Here is a 21010-nt window from a genome sequence, read left to right as displayed (position 1 = left end):
CACGTATGCATCCTGGATATCCAAAAGGCACAGCCAATCTTCTCTTGATGAACAAGGAAGAAATGAATGCACTGTGACCATCGTAAACTTTCATTTGGCACAAAGTGCATAAAGCTGCTGAGATCTACAATTAATGTTACACTTGGGCATTAAAATGACCCTGGAGTAGACGCTAGACACTTTATGGCCTGGCAGGACTTCCTCAATGGTACTGTTTCAGAGGAGCCTTGAAAACCCCAACATCACACAACATCAGGTCTGGACAATACTGATAGAAAATGTCAGGTAGCGCTGTTGGATTGAGGAGTCTCACACATGCTTTGGAATTTATGTCCAATATCCACCAGTCATATGTGATGGCCTTCCATGCTGGCAGGGGAAGGGAAAATCATCCATCTATCTCCAGAGTGCAGCAGTCAGGCAAGGCCTCAGGCAGACTGCTGCTATCCCCTGGAATGGGGCTGTACAACTCCCCGACGACTAGGCCAAGAACATCTACCACTTGGTGGGAGTCTGCATCAGAAATCATCATGTTGGCTGGCTATTCCCAGGCTGCTGAAAGCTCTGCTGGTCACACTTCATTTCTAACAAGGGTTCTTCTGCATCCTGGAGGACAGGGCTGTGGATTCAAACTTCATGCCAATAGCTGTGAGAATTTTGCCTTTCCTTTCAGTATCAAATAGTATGCCTTAATCAGAAGTCCACATTTACTGGAACCACTAAATGGGAGCACTGATGAAGCACACCTGAAATTCTTGGCAAAATGAGACAGAGGCAAGTGTGACAACATACCACCATTCCAGGGCCTGCTACCCTCTCTGTACCATCTAGCGCATTATGGGCAAGGTGATGCATAAACTGTGTATGGTAGATAGTAGATGGAAAGCTCCCTGAGTAAAGAAATTAATGCGTAATCCTGTATCAGATACCTCTTACCACACAACAGGCATCTATTTAATAATGTTCTGTTGGAACCTCAAAATACGTATCTCAAATAACCACTCTAAGTAACAAAAAAAAAAAGTAGAGAACTTGTACATCTTTGAGACTGAAGCTTTCTTTAGCCTTTAGAGCAAATAAACAATAACATAATCCACTATAAGATTTCATACCAATAATCTCAGCCCTTAGGGGGCTGAAATTTCCGAATCTAGACCATCCTCCAAGGCCTAACAGCCATGCCTGGTTCCATGAAGCCTTCCCTAGAGACAAGTGCTGCTACATCATCTACAACAGGAACCACTCAGGAAGGGAAGGGGAGAGGAGAAACATTCAAGCCTTCTGCAGGATCTTCACAGACACAAAAGGGGTTAGATTTTGGCCACCTCTCCTTTCTGCGTGAATTTTAGGATTTTCCAAAACCAAGAGTCCTCAGAAGGGAAAACTGGAATTGCCCTAGCCTCCAGTATAGGAGTGTGGTTTCAGAGACTCCAAAGAGAATTGTGTGAGTGTGTTTCTTCTTAGACAACATCTTGGCCTGTCTCCTCAGTCAGAAGTTGACTTAAGAGGTTGATGCAGAGAAAGAATCCTTCCCAGATTCCCTGAAACTCTTCAACTGGACACTTTCAGACTCTGTTCACATGTGAAAAAACTCTCAAAGCTTCAGATACAGGAAGCTGGTTAAGGTAGTAAAAGATTGCATAATGTAGACTACAACATCAGTATTAACACATTCCCATGCCTGTGCCAGCACAGAGGGCCCCAGCATTAACAGTTCAGAATCGATCTGCAGCAGTAACAAAGGGGAAATGAGACAAGCACTGACTCTTACCAATGAGACACGTTCCAGCAACAGTATCAGTACTGACTGTCTCAGGTTCAAAGGACTGGAAGACCAAGAACTCTAACCTTGACACTGACAATAAAGGGGTCAGTTCTCACAGCAGGCCCATGCTGCCAATGCCGGGGCACAGCCGAGAAAAGCAGTATGCAGGAATGTTGAAATCAGTAGCATCTGCAAGGAGGAAATAAACCTTGTCATTGCTACAGCTTGCAGGAAGCTAAACAGTTTTGATGAAACTGGTGCTGGATTCAGGCCCCAAGGAGGGATGGAGAGAGGAGGAAAAGGTAACCATATATTTGTTTGCACAGTGCAGAAGGGGAATGGGATAACACCCAAATCCATCTGCCCCCATACCCTGGACTTGAGAACTTCACATAACTATTGTCCACAGAAGCTGGCCACAGAATAGCCTGTGGGAGGAAACAGACTGAAAGGACCAGACAGAAGGATGCTACAGAGAGAAACCAGAGGAAGAGTCCATCTCTGAAAAAGAAGTGCTATCTTTTCTCAAGGAGTCAGATCTAGGGACTTTGTGGATCTCTTCAAATTCCCCTTACTCCATTCTGGAAACCCTCCTTTTAAATGGTTTGTCCCTTGGCTTACAAAAACCTCCCAAGGGACTGCAAAGATGGAGGGCTCTTGGGTGTCCCTGGAAATAAACCTGTCAGGATAAGTTTACTCCTGCGGTTAATTTACTGTTCTCTTATCAAAATTACTACAAATTTCAAAGTCCCCCTTAAGCAGACTTGCACAAAAGCACATCTTTATATGTTTGCCCAACAGTCCAACAGTAGCAATTTATGCACACAGGACTCACATTTTTTAAAAGTTGTAGCCTCATCCACAATCAAGACCCAACAATACTACAGAAATCAACGCTACACTAACCAACTACAGTAAACTCTGTAATCCAGCATAACTATTTTTTTATAAGCACATATCGTAACGGCTAAAAATAAGCAGATACAAATGGCACACTGAAAATAAAAGACTACTACTGTGGAGGAAAGGGATAGAAAAATAAATGAAAATCTCTCACCAAAGGCTTCCTGATTTGCATGTACACACACAACTGATGCAGAGAGAAAGGCAACCTGCACCCAAGTTACCAAATGGACCTGCTAAAGACCAAGAAAAAATGCTAAACAATAATCCTGTTTATTAATGCTCCTTTTGGGAGCGACTCGGTAGCAGTGTCTAGTTAAGTGATATGATCAAGGTCACACAGGAAGGGTGTGTGATACTCTAATGGCAGAGGGCCTGTACACTGAAAGGCATAATATATAATGAAAGGCATAATAATGTGGCAAGACTGTTGCATTGGGGATTATGCAAATATTATAATACTGAAGTAGCTGAGAAGCACTGGAAACATGAGCCACAAAGCATTACAGAAAATAATGAAGTTTGTATCACATGGGATCATCCATTACAAACAGTTAAAAAAACAGATGCGAGAAAACTAGATACAGTAGCCCATGAAAAGAAGGCAAAAGTAGCACTGATCACTGAAACTGCTACATCCAGTGATTACAGTGTCTTACATACAGCAACACACACAGTCAAAATACCAGGAATTGCAGGCAGAACCAAGGGCAATACGGAAGAATTTTCAGACAGCTCCAACAGTAAGTGCAATGGGTCTCTTAAAAAATAACTTGCAGTTCTATTTAGATACGCTACTAATACATGTAACTCCATATGAATTGCACAAGGAGTCAATTCTTGAGCACACTCTGGGTGCTAAGAAGAGCACTTTTGGCTAACATCAAAGACTGAAACAATAAATTTCATTAATCATACTTTGACTTAGAAATGGGGTCCATTCCCATCATGTTATTAGAAACCCAAAAGACTTGGCAAATGACAGCCAACAGAATCAAACCCTGTACCACAGGAACTACAGCTAATAACCTTACTCTTCGTCACAACTGTTAGAACTAGCTAGAAAAATCCTTGGGCCATTTTAATCTTGCTGATACAAGCAGCAAAAATATTAGTTGGAATACTGTGCTGCCCAAGTTATTGTGTGTAAAGAGAAAGATCTGAAGCCTGGGGAAAAGCTTCAGCAGTGCTGAGCAGACTGAAAGCTGGCATTTCAATCCTAGTGGTTGTGGAGAATGAACCAGACGATATCAGATCAATATATTCCATCACCTCAAGGGTCATAAAGTGTACAACAAAAAATGGCAGTGTAGAAGAAATGTTAAATCAAAAACTGTCACTAACAGAGGTCTGCCACGTTAACTGCTGCATGGAAGACCAAAATAATGTGATCAGGCATATACAAATATTAAATTAAAGCATACAGTAAATAACAGTAACCCACCTGAGCAGCTGGTTTTCTTCTTTGACTCTTCAGCATTTGTCTCCACTTTTTTAACAGGCTCATCTTCATCAGAAAGAACTAAAAATTCTTCACTAGGCAAACACTGGTTACTTTCTTGTTTGGAAGGAGGACAAGGACTGCATTCCATTTTGTCTTCATTACTACCAGCATCAGAGCTACTTTGGAGAACTTGAGAAGGTCTAGAAAAGTGACGAAGATTATCTTCTGTTGGTGCAAGTTTTTCTAAAATTGGAATAATTTCTTCAGTTTCCATAGAATCAGTGTTCTCAACCAAAATATCACTTTGTTCATTACAAACAGCACTTAAATTACTGTCTTCCAGAGGATCTGTGACTTTTTCACTGCATCCCTCATCTGGACTACTACTACACTTCACACTAGACTCAACACTAGATTCCACTCTGGATTCCTCCACTGGTTCCACTCTGGATTCCACTGGTTCCACTCTGGATTCCTCCATGGGTTCTGCTTGAGAGTCTTCCGTGGATTCCACACTGGGTTCCTCTGTGGGTTCCTTTCTGGATTCCTCCATTGGTTCTACTTGGGAGTCTTCCATGGGTTCCACACTGACCTCATTGCTAGGTTCCATGCTGGGTTCATTCCTGGACTCCACACTGACCTCATTGCTAGGTTCCACACTGGGTTCGATCCTGGATTCCATGCAGAGTTCTTTCCTACATTCTACTCTGGATTCCACACTGGGTTCTTTGCTAGGCTCCACACTGGATTCCATACTGGGTTCTTGGCTAGGTCCCACGCTGGATTCCACACTGGGTTCTTGGCTAGGTCCCACACTGGATTCCACACTGGGTTCTTTGCTAGGTCCCACAATGGATTCCACACTGGGTTCTTTGCTAGGTCCCACGTTGGATTCTACACTGGGTTCTTTGCTAGATTCCACACTGGGTTCCACACTGGGTTCTTTGCCAAGTCCCACGCTGGATTCCACACTGGGTTCTTTGCTAGGTCCCACGCTGGATTCCACACTGGGATCTTTGCTAGGTCCCACGCTGGATTCCACACTGGGATCTTTGCTAGGTCCCACGCAGGATTCCACACTGGGATCTTTGCTAGGTCCCACGCAGGATTCCACACTGGGATCTTTGCTAGGTCCCACGCTGGATTCCACACTGGGGTCTTTGCTAGGTCCCACGCTGGATTCCACATTGGGGTCTTTGCTAGGTCCCACACTGGATTCCACACTGGGGTCTTTGCTAGGTCCCACACTGGATTCCACACTGGGGTCTTCGCTGGGTTCCACACTGGGTTCTTTGCTAGGTCTCACGCTGGGTTCCACACTGGGTTCTTTGCTAGGTTCCACACTGGGTTCTTTGCTAGGTCCCACGCTGGGTTCCACACTGGGTTCTTTGCTAGGTCCCACACTGGATTCCACACTGGGTTCTTTGCTAGGTCTCACGATGGGTTCTTTGCTAGGTCCCATACTGCATTCAACACTGGGTTCTTTGCTAGGTCCCACACTGCATTCCACACTGGGTTCTTTGTTAGGTCCCACACTGGGTTCTTTGCTAGGTCCCACACTGCATTCCACACTGGGTTCTTTGCTAGGTCCCACACTGCATTCCACATTGGGTTCTTTACTAGATTCCATGCTGGATTCTGAGTCAATTTCCATTCTGGATTCTGTGGCGGTTTCCATTCTGGACTCTGCAGCAGGTGTCACACCAGACTCTGCGTTAGGTGGTGCTGTACCAGAATTTGTGCTAGATTCCACTGTAAAAGATTCTGTGACAGGTGCCGCCACACAAGATTCTGTGCTAGGTGCTGCCATACCAGATTCTGTACTGGGTGCCTCACCAGTTTCTATGTTAGGTTGTGCAAGTGACTCTGGGTTAGGCTCTCCAGCGGACTCTTTCAGTTCCACACTGGGTTCTCCACAAGATACCATAATGGATTCTGTCACAGGTTCAGTGCCATTCAATACTACCTCCTTTTCAGTATTTGCCTTTTCAGTTTCTAAAGGAAGCATGTCTATTTCCAGACTGCAATTAAGAATTTCAGTAGCATTCTTGTTCTCAATGTCTTTTCCATCACAGTCAAGTGCTTCTCCACTTAGCTGTTCTTTATTTTCAGTACTTGTCTCTGCTGTGACAGTATCATTGTGGACTATGTCAGACTTACTCAAAGGACCTTTAGTATCTATAACAAGGGGTATAGAAGTAGCATTATGCAGGCCCTCTTTCACTTCCTCAGAAATTAATTTCTCAGGCCCTACTCGAAGAGACTGTTGCAACGAGTCACTTTTGCAGTCTTCCAGAACTGCAGGGTTTAGAGAATTAGGCATTTCCTTTGTTTCCATGTCTACTTTATCAATAGTAGGGCATTCATCAGAAATGCCATTCAGTTCTACTTTGGCCTCCATACAGACGGTACTGAACAGGGAAAATTTCAGATCGGAATCTCCGTTTTCAAATTTGCCGTTTACTAGTTTAGCTTCTGCAGATTTTAAAAGGTCTCCTTTAGATTTATAAACAGCTTCTAACTGCTGCCGGTCACTTACTTTCATCGTTTTCTTGGCCTTAAATATTTTTCTCTGGGGCTCTAAAGCACTATCCATAGTAAACCTTTAAAAATAAAACAGAATCTAATTATACAATTAAAAAGCACATATGAACATTGTCAGTAAGTACATAAGAACATCGTCAGTAAATTAAGTTATGTAACTATACAACTTATTTTGTAAACTTTACCATGTTTTATTTTTCCCCATCATATACAGTGAAGTTCAAGAACTAAAAGTGAAATGCAGCAGTCAATATCTAGGAAATGATAGTGCTCCAAAAGCAAGTGCCAAAACGAGAATTGCTTGAATGACTTCAGATTCTCTTTACTTTAGTTTTACATGCTGGAGAAAAATATATGCAAAAGATATAATAGAAAAGTAAAACTGTTTAAGGAACTTACCACAAATACAGAAGATAGGTAGAGTCACTGCCGTAGCCCTTACTTTTGGGATTCTTGCCTACAGGTAGCCCAACTGTCCGGCTTGATGTCCAAAGCTTAACCTTCCTCCAGGGCTTTAAGCAGATGCCCTCAGGATGCAAAAATATCAGTGGTAGATGATGTGCATCAGCCAACACAATCCTTACATCTTTCTTTCCATGGCTAAAGCCAGGTCAAAGAGCTCAGAGTTACAGTCCCAATGTTCCAGATGGAAGTAGCTCTGTGCACCCCAGGTCTAGCCCAGAGATTCTCTGCCTCCCTCTCCATTAGGTAAAAACAGAAAAGAGGGAGAGGGGCTTTGCAGAGAAGTGAAGGTGCAGGTAAAAGGAATAGGGTGCTATCACCATACATATGGACAAATAAAACAAGATAGAAATGGAGTATACTGGAAGGTAGCAGGATTGCAATAATGAATCTACTCAAACATCTTAATTCAAGCTAAATTCCTGACACAACTGTACTATGTTCACTGTACCAATCACTGCTGTAGTCGTTACTTCTGGGAAAACTCCCTAAGCACCAAGAAACAGAGAGACAGGATAAACAGAATCAGGATACAAACTCCTGTAGGACAGCAAGGCTAAATCCTACCCTGTGCCTGGAGGTTACTGCTAAACTGTAATGTCTTCAGAAGGAGTGTAGAGAAGTCCAAGTTTCTACTTCAAAAATAGTTTGTAAGGTGACCCCTCTAAGAAGAGCTACAGTGTTTGATCCCAGGGCTCTGACACATTTACTGTATTCCCTTCCTTCCCTTTTGCAGACAAGACAGTTGATCAATATTTCTAACTACTTTGGTCCTGCGAAAATAAAATCTCTATGTACATCAACAGAATGAATCGGCTTTCTCCTCTAATCTGTGGATTTTGGAAAGAAAAGTGGTAAGTGAATGACTTCATTAAAGGGCAGCTCAGAAACCACCTTAGACACAAAAGAAGGGTTAGTACAATGAGATACTCTGTCCTGGAAGAACACCAAGAAGGGTTCTTTGCATAACAAAGACTGGAATTCTAGGATTCTCCTAGCAAAGGTAACAGACACAAAACAGCATCTTCCAAGATAGAAAATGTATAGTAGCTAATTGACAAATATTTCAGTACAATAGCCACTTTTGCCTCTTTTGGGTTTCCTGGACAGGCACCAAAGACTCACACACAATCTTTTCTGGTTAGCTAGGTCAAATTTCCTTGTGTTTGGTTTCTTACCTTCCCTCAATCTTTAGCACATCCTCGGAGTATTGGAGTGAGAAAGATCCCTTGTTTTTACTCTGAAGATCTACATGCTGAGACAGCACATTTCATATACTTATTGCTAGACCCTTCAGCACAGGAAGCCAGTGTGTTGCACTGGCCAAAAAGAGTGCTACTACAATTACTTTTGGCTTTTTCTTCCTTGGATTTTTAGTAGTACCTTGTGCATCAAAAGTACAGGAGGGAATGCATAAAAAAAAAAAAAGAGACCTGTACAACTCAGGGAGAAGGCATATATTATCCAAACTTCTGGAGCTGCTGCCCAGCAGGAAAAAATGTCTCACTTGGCTGTTCAGAGGAAATGCAAACAAATCCACTTCTTCTACACCCCCTGTCCTGGTCAGATCCAGAAAGATCTCTGTTCAACATCAACTTATGGTAAATCTACTTCAGATCTGCTCAGCTTGTCTGCCAGGGCATTCAGTTGAAAGGGGATGTAGACTGCTGTTCTAGTCATGCCCACCTATCAGCGCAGACTTGCACAGCCAGTCTACATGTAAAGGTAAGGATGAAATTTCTCCTTACTTGTTTATTCACCATATCACTGTGGTGCTATGTTATGACCTGGAGGACCACTTTCTTTAATGTATTCCTGAAAGCTTTCAGAGCTAGAATGGCTTCTATCATCTTGTGTTCTTTCCCCTTCATCTTCACATCCCAAGTTCTTCAAAGTTGGAGAATCCCCCACACTGGCCACCCTCCCAAGCTAGGTCAGAGGCACCCATGGTGAGGGTCATAATGGTCTGGGGTGCTTTGAAAGACATCCCATGTTTTAGCTTGCAATACACTATCCATCACAATATCTCCTTTTTGATGCATGGGAAAAGTGGGATGGGGAGGGTCTAAAGAATGAGTATGCCAATAACATCTGTTTTTAAGTACAAATGTCACAGGCAAGGGGCACAATTAGGACGCAGAATGCCACATATCCCAAAAGTCTGAGGAAATACCTTGATGATACTGCCTCCAGGTGGTAAAGGATTATATGGGACACACAGTCATCAAGCAAGAAGACTCTGTACAGGATGATGTCTAGACGCCCCCTATGAAAATTAAACCTGTTGAGGGAGACTGTCTGATTTGCTTTTGTCCATAATTAGACAAAATCCTTGAAACAATAGAAGGTGAAGTTTAAAACCTTGAGAGTACCCTCTTGTGTATTAGAATACAAAACTCATCCAGGCAGGGGTAAATTTGTCTTTCATCCTACAATATGCAATAACTGGAGCTAGGCATTTCGTGAGGATTCTGGGTGCAGTAAACAAGCCAAAGGATAAGAGTATAAAGGTTTGGAGGTGTAGGAGTAGCAAAAAGCTTTGACACTTTAAATATTTTGAATTTTGGCACTATAAATTTGTTTAGCTAGTAGAAGTCTAGAACGGCTCTCTACAGTCCCAAGAAAAGAATGCATATGGAGACTTACGAGTCCAAACAATTCCTATTTCTTTCCAGTATTTTTCTCTCATTTCTATCATGTTGTTAAATTCCAGAAGTAAGAAAGCACCAATGTCTCATTTTTACTTCATTACCCTGTACCTTTACCCTAGTTTTTAGTGGTTCATGATGTGAAATAGTCCTGGATGTGTATCAACCCTTTCAATTAAATACATATGCTCCTGTGAAATACCAGCCTAGCCCAGTTACTGTACCTTGTGGAATAAATAATATGCAAATTCTCTGTGTCGAGTTCCTGCTATAGAACATATTCCATTAGTGTGCAGGAAGCTACAAAAGCTGATATCACATCTTTAAAAACAACATTGGAAAATGAGAATCACAATGAACTGGATGCTAAATTTGAGCTGCTTAAAGAGCGAAAGGATATGAGCAGTCCATTAAAGAAAGAAAGCTTAATAAAATTAAACGAGATCAATTGGACAAAGATGAACCTGGGAGACTTACTAGGTGGTACAATAATAACACAACAACAGGAGAACCAACAACAGACAAGGTTTTAGTTACAACAGGGGATATAAAGGAAAGTATAACAGGGCCAGCAGACCTCAATTGGATTTTCCCAGGGGAGATCCTCGAACAAAACCAGACAGAGGTACAATACAGGACCACCAGGAGGCTGTCCCCCCCAACATCTCATTCCCCACCATCCCACTCCCCTCTGGCTATCAGCACTCCGCAAAAGCCTTTGACATCACAGAAGGATTAGAACAGGAACAAAAGCCACAGAGGCAACCAGAACAGACAGTGTTCTACAGGACTAATTACAGGACTAGCAGGACAACCGGGACCACAGACAATCCAGCTACCAGGAGCAGCAGCACCTTCACAGAGACCAGTTTCTTCAGAAAGACCAAAAATCGACAGCACAGACATCAACCACCACACCAATACCAAAGTCAGCACTAAGAACAAGAACGACAACCATCACCAGAGCCCCAGAGCTTGTCCCTCTTACCAGGTTCCCCCCTACCACAGCCACAGCGAGCAATACTACTACAACCCACCAAGATTCCAGAAAGCAGAGGAGGAATTCCAGAGGTCTCAGACTCTATCCACGAACCCCCATGGAGACAGGAGAACCAAACAGTAAGACAGGCATGAGGGAAATACAATACCTGGGCAATCCCGACTACAACCCAGGTCCCAAGTTGCTCAGACGGAGGAACCAGCCACAATAACAGGCACAACAACAATAACAGGTGCTCCACTTATCTGGAACCACTCTGTTAAAGCACTGACTGAAGATGAAAAAAAAGTGTGCTGCCCAAAGGACTTACTTTTGTACCAAGCTACAGGAGTGAGGTTGCTCAGGTACTGACAGACCTTAAAATGTTTGTGAGGAAGCTCAACTTAAGGGTACTTCATGGCAAAATTAATGACACTGAAAATAACTCTACTGATGAAACTAAAAGGCCTAGCAGCTATTGTCCACAACTACATCAAACATTAGCTGCTTTCGAAGTGAAATGTGAGATGGGTATCAGGAAACTACTTAAAAAACCTCCTATGAAAAAACTTTACAACTTAACACAGGGAGAAAGAAAAGCATTGATCGAGCTAAGCATTGATAAATCTAGACGTGTAATGAAGACAAGGGAAGAGGTATACTTGTGACAGATACCACAAGCTACAACCAAAAGATAGAGAACATGCTGGAGGATAACAGATTTTATGAGTTATTTACCACGGATGACATAAAAAGAGCATATGATTTATGGAACACTAACCTCACCACATTATGGGAAGAAAAACTAATTACTGAAAATCTTTATAATTATTTATGGAGCCCATGCCCACGTTTACCTTACTTTTTTGGAATACCAAAGCCACACAAAAACAGAGAAGACCCACCTTGTAGACTGGTGGTAGCAAGTGGAGGTTCCCTTACTGAAGCCACAGCCATTTACCTTGATTACTTCCCGAAACCTTTAGCAGAAAAGAATAATTCATACATAAGAGATTCAGTGGAATTTTTGAGGAAAATAAAAAAAAAACACTACAGTGGAAGCTGACAGTATTTTATTAACTATTGATGTGGAATCCTTGTACACAGTGCTCCCTCACAATTACTATACAACAGCAGCTATGGAGTCTTAAGAAACATAATCAAGGTACAGAGGCACAACTGCAAAAGTTAAGCAAGCTCATTAATCTTGTACTGGACTTCAATTTCTTTATTTTCAATGGCAAACACTACAAACAAAAAAATGGTATAGCAATGGGGGCTGGCATGGCCCTGGGCAAGTGGGAGGAGGACTTTGTGTTAAACAACACAGGCTACATGCAGTATATCACACCCTATTTATGTTGTATTGATGACATCTTTATTGTGTGGGAAGGCGACACCTTGCAGCTTGGAGATTTTACCACTTCCCTCAATCAAACAACCCCCTTCCTGAAGTTTACCTCTTCCCATAATTACACTTCAACTACTTTCTTAGATATGCAGATTTCCAAGGACACCAACAATAACAGAATCACCACTGATCTAGTCAGGAAACCAACGAGGGTTAACTATTACTCCACAGTAAAAGTCTACATCCTACAAAAAACAACAATTATAATGTAAGGGCTCCTGTCAGAAGAACGAAGACGCATTATGTCAAATGAGTCTTCGTTGAACTGTAAATGTCAAAAAAGCAAAACGACGAAGCGGCTTTTAAGCAAATTCTTTCCCTGGGAAAGAAGTTGCTTGGTTGCTTCCGTCATTTTGCCGTTTTCGGCACTGTAGTGCGATCTCGGAGTTGGTATATTTAAGTAGTGGGGGTATGGGGGGGGGCGAAGCCCCTTACTTAAAATAGTGTTTACTGTGGGGGGGGGGGCGGGACAGCAAATTTTTCCCTGGGAAAAAATTTGCTGTTCTGGCTGGTCGCTCTTTTTTGTTTTCGTTCTTTTGTGGTTGATATAACAGTGTTCGATCTTTTGATCGTTCGCTGTTATAACATAGACCCTAATGTAGTGAAGTCCCAGGGCTACAGATTAGCTAGAATGATCACAGAGATGGAACCGTTTTTGAGAAACCTGAACAACTTCGAGAATGATTTTCTAGTGAGAGGCTATGAAAGTCAGATGTTAAAAATCATCCTGGAACCCATTAAAGAACTGAAAAGGGCTGAAGCACCTTCACTCAACATCTCCAGTAGGCGAATGTTAAGAAATTCCACAGAGAATAACAAATGCAAAAATAGCTGCATCCTGACATACACTTTGGATTATCACAGTATCAAAAATATTACCAAAGAAAAAGTACAGTTGTGTACCTACCATAAATGTAGATGTTAGAGTGTATTCACTGTTGCAGTCATTACACTTGGGTTATCCTGCTGGCAGGCTACCCGCAGTTAGCCTGAATTCCAAAGTCCTGGTCCAGCGTCGGTTGCTGTCGCCTCTTCCCTGACGTCAGTGCGCCAGGGGTATAAAAGATGCAGCTGACGCCATTTTCTTCAGTTTTTCTTGCCCCAGATGTCAGGTGACCCCAAAAGGGTAGGCTAAAAATTCTGCTCATAAAAAAGCATGCACAAACAAACATTACCTTCATCTACAAGCAAATACACCACATAGGTTGTATAGAATAGAGAAGTACAGAGAAGTCCCAGCAAAGAAAGGGGGATGGAGGGAGGGTAACCCGGACTGCAACAGTGAATACACTTGAACATCTACATTTATGGTAGGTACACAACTGTACTATGTTCATCGTGTTTCACTGTTGCAGTCATTACACTTGGGTTGAATCCCAAAGCTGTGGTTGGGTGGCTGGGCCAAGATAGAATTAGGAGTGGCTATGAGGTCCTTTAGAACTACAGTGGCGAAGCCTGCTCTGGATTTAGAGTAAAGAGGTAAGTGGTAGTGCTTTGTAAAAGTGTGCACTGAAGTCCAGGTTGCAGCCTCCAAAATGTCCTTGGTTGGTACTCCCCTGAGGAAGGCTACTGAAGTGGCTGGTTGAGTGTGGCCTAATGCCCTTAGGCACTGATTTGCCATGTTGTGAATAGCAGAAACTAATACAATGGCCTATCCATTTTGAAATAGTCTGCTTTGAAATAGCTTTTCCTTGTGATCCTGCAGCATATGCCACTAAGAGTTGCTCAGTCTTTCTGAAGGTTTTAGTTTTGCCGAAGTAGAATCGTAGCTGTCTGTGCATGTCCAAAGAATGCAGAAGTCTCTCCCCCTTATTCTGTGGGTTTGGATAAACGGTAGGCAAATGAATGGTTTGGTTAAGAGCCACATTGGGCACTACCTTAGGCATAAATGTTGGGTTTGTCCTTAGAGAAACCCTGTCCGGATGGAAAATAATAAAAGGTTCCACAGCCATTAGTGCCTGTAACACTGAGATTCTTCTTGCTGAGGTTATTGCTAGGAGCAGAGCTGTTTTCCATAAGTATTTGATCTTAGCTGTATTGGCTGGCTCAAAAGGAGGCAGTGTGAGCTTTGCCAAGACAAAATTGAGGTTCCATGCAGGTGTTGGAGCTCTCCTTGGAGTTCTTATGTTTTTGGCCCTTCTGAGGTACTGCCTTACCAGTGGATGTGAAAAAATAAGTGGATCCGTATTGTAATGAGCTGAAATGGCAGAGGCATGAATCTTAATTGATGAGAAGGATAGGCCTTTGTTCAGCATCTCAGTTAGGTATTGTAAAATCTGATAAATATTTGGTACAAGTGCGTCCATTCCTTGTGCCTGGCTCCAAGCACACAATATCTTCCATTTTTCTGTATAAGATTTTCTGGTGTTGGGCCTCCTGGCCTCCAAAATAACATCCATAACTGCTTTAGAGAGAGGTGTGGTCTGAATGGTTAGATCATCAGCCATGCAGCCAGATTCAGGGTTCTGAGCTGGCTGTGCAGGATCAGATTGTTTTGTTGGGTCAGCAAATGAGGAATTTGAGGTAATGTCCACGCTGGGCCTTGAGACAAGCTCTTTAGGAATGGATACCAGTGCTGGCGTGGCCAGTCTGGAGCAATCAATATCATTTTTGGCTTCTCTTGTCTGACCTTTAGGAGTACCTTGGGGAGGAGAGGCAGTGGAGGAAAGGCATATACTGTAAGGGTTTTCCAGCTGAATGATAGGGCATCCACTTTCCATGCTTGTTTGCGATAAGTCCTTGTGCAGAATCTCTGTTGTTGGCAGTTGTGTGGGGAGGCAAATAGATCTATGTCTGTGTATCCCCATTTCCTTGTTATCATGCTGAAGATTTGTGGGTCTAATTTCCACTCATTAGGATCCTTGAGATTTCTGCTTAGTTCGTCTGCCAGAGTATTTGTCTTTCCTGGCAGGAATTGTGCAGGTGTACTTGATAAATCAATGCTGTGTTCCACAAAATCATGGCTTGTCTGCAGAGAGGGTAGGAATGTGTGCCTCCCTGCTGGTTTATGTACCACATGACTGTAATATTGTCCGTCTTTACCAGCAGTTGTCCTGGATGAAGTAGATCCTTGAAGGCTGTCCGGGCATTCTGAACAGCTAGCATCTCTTTTTGATTGATATGAAGATGCATTTGGCTTGCTGGCCATGCTCCCTGAACACATTTTCCTGCCATGTGGGCCCCCCAGGCATAATCTTTTTTTTTTTTTCTCTCAAAACAGGTTTATTGTTTTAACATATAAGAGAAATATCATAACAATTTTATACAAGTAATTAAAAATAGGTATTATTATAATATTCAACAAAACAACTAAAGTATTTACAAAGACATCCACTACAATCAGATCAATTAATTAAACTAAAATACCATGCTATTGAAATTAAATTTTTTTTAACAAATTTTGTAAATTATCCCATACAATAAAATAAGATGTTTTTCTATTTGTTCTAGTCCTAATTGTGTTTTATTTCCATATGGCACACTATATTCATAACATTTTTAAATTCATTGAACGAAGGAGGTGTATCTGAAATCCAATTTCTAGTTATTATTTTCCTAGCCACTGCTAGAATAGACCATAACAAGGGAAGCTTAACCTTTTTAACACTTTGAGGTACAGGTGTGTTGAATAATATAAGAGATTTAGAAATAATGAAATTTCTGTAAAAAGAGCCTGCAAAAATTCATTAATTGACTTCCAGTATTCTTTCAATTTTATACAGTCATAAAACATATGAGCCCAGTCAGCATTAATTTCTACATTACATCTCTTACATAGATTATCTTTATTATTTATTTTATTCATCATCAAAGGTGTATAAAAGATCTATGTCAAAATTTCCATGTATAAAGTCTCCAGACAATGGAAGACGTAGTTCTATAAGAAGATTCCAATATATATTGTTTATCTTGTTGATTTGGTGGGTCCCCATTAATAGAAGTGAAATAATTCCAGTATGAATCTACACTGTAAAAGTTTCTTGTCTGATAACTTTATGTATGTATGAAAGTTTACCTTTATCAGAAACTTTATGTTGTAAATTTAATATCAAGTAATCAATCAGTGTTGGAATAGATTCTTTAACAGTTATAGACATTAAATCTATTTTATTAATGAGATGTTGTCTAAAGGTCTGAACCTCTAACCAGCAAGTTTCTCTTAGATCAAATTCTTGTTTTAAGAAATCTAGATTTTTAACTTTATTATCAGATATCAACTGATACCAGTATTTTAGATCATTATCTATAGCTAAATGAGTTCCTTCAGAAGTAGATGACAAAAGCATACCCTGAGTATACATTATAGGAAATACAATAAAATTCCATTCCCTATACTTAGGGTGCATGAATATAAAGTTACGATAACTAATAATAATATTTAATGGGTAACAAACCATATGTTTAGGTGTAATAGGTGAAGTACAAAATTCCTTTAGTAACCATAACATGGAGTTATTTACAATCATATTTTTATGTGTTAAGGAGATTTTCATGAAGTGTATACTAATTAGCTCCCAATAATCTTTCCATTTTGTGACATATGACTGATCTATTAATAAAGTAATAACTTTTACAATAGAAGAGATAGTATATAAATTAAAGTCTGGAAAAGAAATACCCCTTGAGACCAGCTATTAGTATGTTTCTTTAATGCAATCCTAGGTCTATTAGGTGCCCATAAGAAATTTAACATTAGTGTGTTCAGTTTCTTGATAATTATTTTTGTAGGTGGAAGTATTATTGATTGTATTAAGTATAAAATCTTGGGGAATATTATCATTTTAATAATTGTAAGTCTCTCCTCCATAGTAAAAACATATTATTCCAGGTATTAAAAAGATTTTGTATATTAAGAAAACAGGTATTATAATTATTATATATAATAGATTTAATATCTTTAGATAGTATTATACCTAAATAAGTTATCTGACCTGAATTGGGTACATATTTAGTAAAATCACTAATGAGAATATTTTTTCACGTATATATAGGTAGTATTTTAGTTTTTCTTCATTGAATATTAAACCAGAAATACTTTTAAAATTCATCATGTTATCAAATAGAGACTGTATAGAAGAATTAGATCCTGCTGATGTAATTAGCACATCATCTGCAAAAGTTGAATTTTGGATGTTGTATTTTCATCTATTTCAAAACCCTCTATGTCAGTACTGTTTCTGATCAAATTAGCCCAAGGCTCCATTACTAAAGTGAATAATAGTGGAGAAAGTGGACATCCTTGTTTTGTACCTTTAAGAATGGGTATTTTTGTGAAACATATGTTCCTACCTTAATATAAGCCAACGTTCCTTTGTATAAATGTTCAATTAGATTTACAAATGCATCTGAGAAGTTTGTGCACTTCATTAAGGTAAACAGATAGTCCCAACTTACTGAATCAAATGCTGAACTTATATCAAGACTAATAAGTGTTAAATCTTTCTTTTTCCTATTTGCAAAATCTATTAATGTTAAAGTTCTTCTTATATTATCAAAAGTATTTCTATTTACAATGAAGCCTGTCTGATCTATATCTATAATGCCGGAATGATTGTCTTCAATCTATCAGCAAAGATATTCATAAACATTTTATAATCAACATTAAGTAATGAGATGGGCCGATATGAAGAACATCTAGTTGGATCTTTATTAGGTTTTAAAATTGGCGAAATAAATGTATATTGCCAAGATGGGGGGGGGGTTATTAACTCAGTTTGGGCCAAAATAAAACCTTATGTATTAATGAATATGTATTTTTAGAAAGGATTTTATATATCTCTGGTACAATACCATCATTACCCGGTGCTTTGTTTGATTTAAGCTTATTTATTTGTGTAATAACTTCTGTATATGAAATACTCTTGTCCAATAGTTTAATCTGTTGTTTATTAAGCTTTTTATTCATATTTGTGGTTATAAACTCCTTTATTTTATCTTTAGGTTCCATGTTAATATTATTATGGTTAATTTTGTGAAAGTGATTTCTAAATTCATCTAGTATTTCTGGTATACTAGAAACATTCTTCTTTTTCCTTAGAGATTTATTTCTTCAATAATTTTCTTGTCCATAATATTTTCTTTATTATTATGTTTATAAGAGTCTAATTTACTTTGAATATCTAACAATTCCTTATCCCAAGATTTCCTTTTATTATTATACCATCTGATACTTTGTCCATATAGATATGATTTTAAGGCATCCCAAACATAAACAATGGAGACTTCAGGAGTGTTATTTATGTCTAAAAAAGGTTTTACTTCTGAAAGTATATATTCTTTATAGTCTTTTAGTTGAGTTAAGTATGCTGGTATCCTTTTGATCTGAACATTATGAGTATTTTTTATCATGAATTCAAAAACAATTGAATTATGATCAGATATAGGACATGAAATGATTTTGGAATTAATTAAATCTGTTACCATCTGGTTAGAAATAAAGACCCTATCTATTTTTGAATAAGTTTTGTATCTGTTAGAAAAAAAGGTGTATGATAATGATTTTGAATCTATCTGATTATTATTATCATTCAAATGATAAGAATTAGCAAAATCCTTTAAATGTTTTGCAATAGATGTAATTCTTCTTTTCCCTATAGTGGCAGTATCACTTTCATGTAGTATACAATTAAAGTCACCAGCTAAAATAATATCTCCTATAGAGAATGATATGATCTTATCAAGATGAAGTTTCACTGTATTAATACCAATTCCAGGTATCCAATATACATTAATTAAAGTATAAGTCTTCCCATTAATTTGTATTGTAACCATACAAAACATTCCTTTGTCATCCTGATAAGACTTAATGGTTTTAGGAATGGGCATACTTTTATTCCATAAAATAGCCACTCCTCTTTTTCTGAGTGTGCTCTGAACTAACCAATACTGTATATTTGTTTGTGGCTAGTTTATCAATATCTTTTTCAAGAGATGGGTTTCTTGTAGGAAGACTAAGTTGGCCTTATGTAAATTAATGTATCTTATTAGGCTTGCCCTTTTACATGGATTATTCAATCCATTAATGTTTAAAGAAATTCCTTTTAAAGATGTCATTTGGCATTTTTAAAACTTAAGAATCTTATGATCAAAATAACAAATAACAAGATAAGTAATATTACATCTCCTCCTTTAGGTGTACCTTTAAATATAGCTGTATTTATTGAATCTCTTATGGGATTTCGTATAGGATTCAATTTTGTTTGTAGTGACAATGAATGTACAAAATATATTATGGATGTCAAAACTATATACAAATAACAATGCACAAGTGAAAATAATGTAAGGATTAAACCTTGCATCCAGCCTGGAGTTATAAACTCCAACTTAGAGTAGTATTTACCACTCAAGTTAACCCCCTACCCTAAGCAGCAGTACGTCAGCTACCACCTTATCAATTTAATACTAGTTATATTTAACTGAAGTTAACAGTTTTCAATTCAATTATCTAGCAAGACAAGACTACCCATTTGGTAAAACAGCATCATATAAACTAAAATAAACCTTTTTTTTTTTTTTTTTAAACTGTTCATACTACTATATACATCCATGTAATATAAAACACTTGTATTCAAATAGCATTCAAATAATCTTGATGTTAGAAATCAAGAGGAGAGAAAATAAGTTCTAACATTCATTTAAATCAAAAACTTTGGCTAATATGATTCAGACATTACATATATTAGGATGCATCTATTTTCTGTCATGTAAATACAGTTAACAGCTTCCAAAAAAACCTTGAATTGCTTGTATATGAGCATTTACTCAAACTCATTATTGCCAATAGAATAAAATATTGTATTCATAGAAATTGTTATAAATCATACTTCATAGTTAAGCAGATTCTCAGAAACATTTATATACATATCTACATACACACACATACACACACACACACATATATATATATATATATATATATATATATATATATATATATATATATATATATATATATATATATATATATATATATATATATAGTACAGTTTTGTACCTACCATAAATGTAGATGTCCGAGAGGTATGCATCTGCAGTCCTAACAAATGGGTTGTCCTGCCACACACACACACATATATATATATATATATATATATATATATATATATATATATATATAGTACAGTTTTGTACCTACCATAAATGTAGATGTCCGAGAGGTATGCATCTGCAGTCCTAACAAATGGGTTGTCCTGCCTCAGGCAGCCCTTCGGTCGGCCGGATTCCAAAGTCTGGGTCTGGCCTCGGCTGATGTCGCACTTCACCCGACGTCACAGCTGCTGTCAATTGGGTATAAAGGCATCAGCCGACGCCATTTTCCTCAGTGTTTCTTGCCCCAGATGCCAGGTGCCCTCTAGGAAGGCTAAATTTGGATAAATGCAAATGATTCCAAACAGTAGAGAGCAAACAAAAATAAGCATATATGTACATATATACAAACAAATACACCATAATAGATTGCCCATCTTGTAGCTAGCTGGGGGAAATACCCTAGGAGTACCACAGAGGGAAAGGAAGGTGGGTAATCCTGACTGCAGATGCATACCTCTCGGACATCTACATTTATGGTAGGTACAAAACTGTACTATGTCCTTCAAGGATGCATCTGCAGTCCTAACAAATGGGTAGAATACCATAGTCAAACTGGGGGAGGAGGCACTAAAAAGATTATGGTGTAGTTAAGATCCCTTGCAAAACAGCAGTGGCAAAACCTGCTCGGGATCTGGAGTATAAAGGCAGATTATAATGCTTGGCAAATGTATGCACGGAGCTCCAAGTAGCAGCCTCTAAAATGTCTTTGGTAGCCACTCCTCGTAAGAAAGCTGTAGTAGTGGCTGTAGCCCTTGTGGAGTGAGGT

At 39.2% G+C, this 21010-nt stretch overlaps 1 protein-coding gene across 5 annotated transcripts in view; it reads right to left on the bottom strand.

Moving 5' to 3' along the window:
• LOC122804204 (activating transcription factor 7 interacting protein) overlaps positions 1-21010 on the bottom strand; it is a 758747-nt gene that overhangs the window by 562251 nt on the left and 175486 nt on the right. For all 5 annotated transcript variants that reach the window (XM_044073945.1, XM_044073934.1, XM_044073906.1 and 2 more), the window contains one exon: positions 4113-6715. In XM_044073945.1, the coding sequence (XP_043929880.1) occupies positions 4113-6708 (2596 nt within the window). In that variant the 5' untranslated portion in view covers positions 6709-6715. The remainder of the gene's footprint in view (positions 1-4112; positions 6716-21010) is intronic.

This window comes from Protopterus annectens, chromosome 1.part1 (genome assembly GCF_019279795.1).
Source record: "Protopterus annectens isolate FY-2018-M chromosome 1.part1, PAN1.0, whole genome shotgun sequence".
Lineage (NCBI taxonomy): Eukaryota > Metazoa > Chordata > Ceratodontiformes > Protopteridae > Protopterus > Protopterus annectens.
This window is presented reverse-complemented; position numbering and strand designations above follow the sequence as displayed.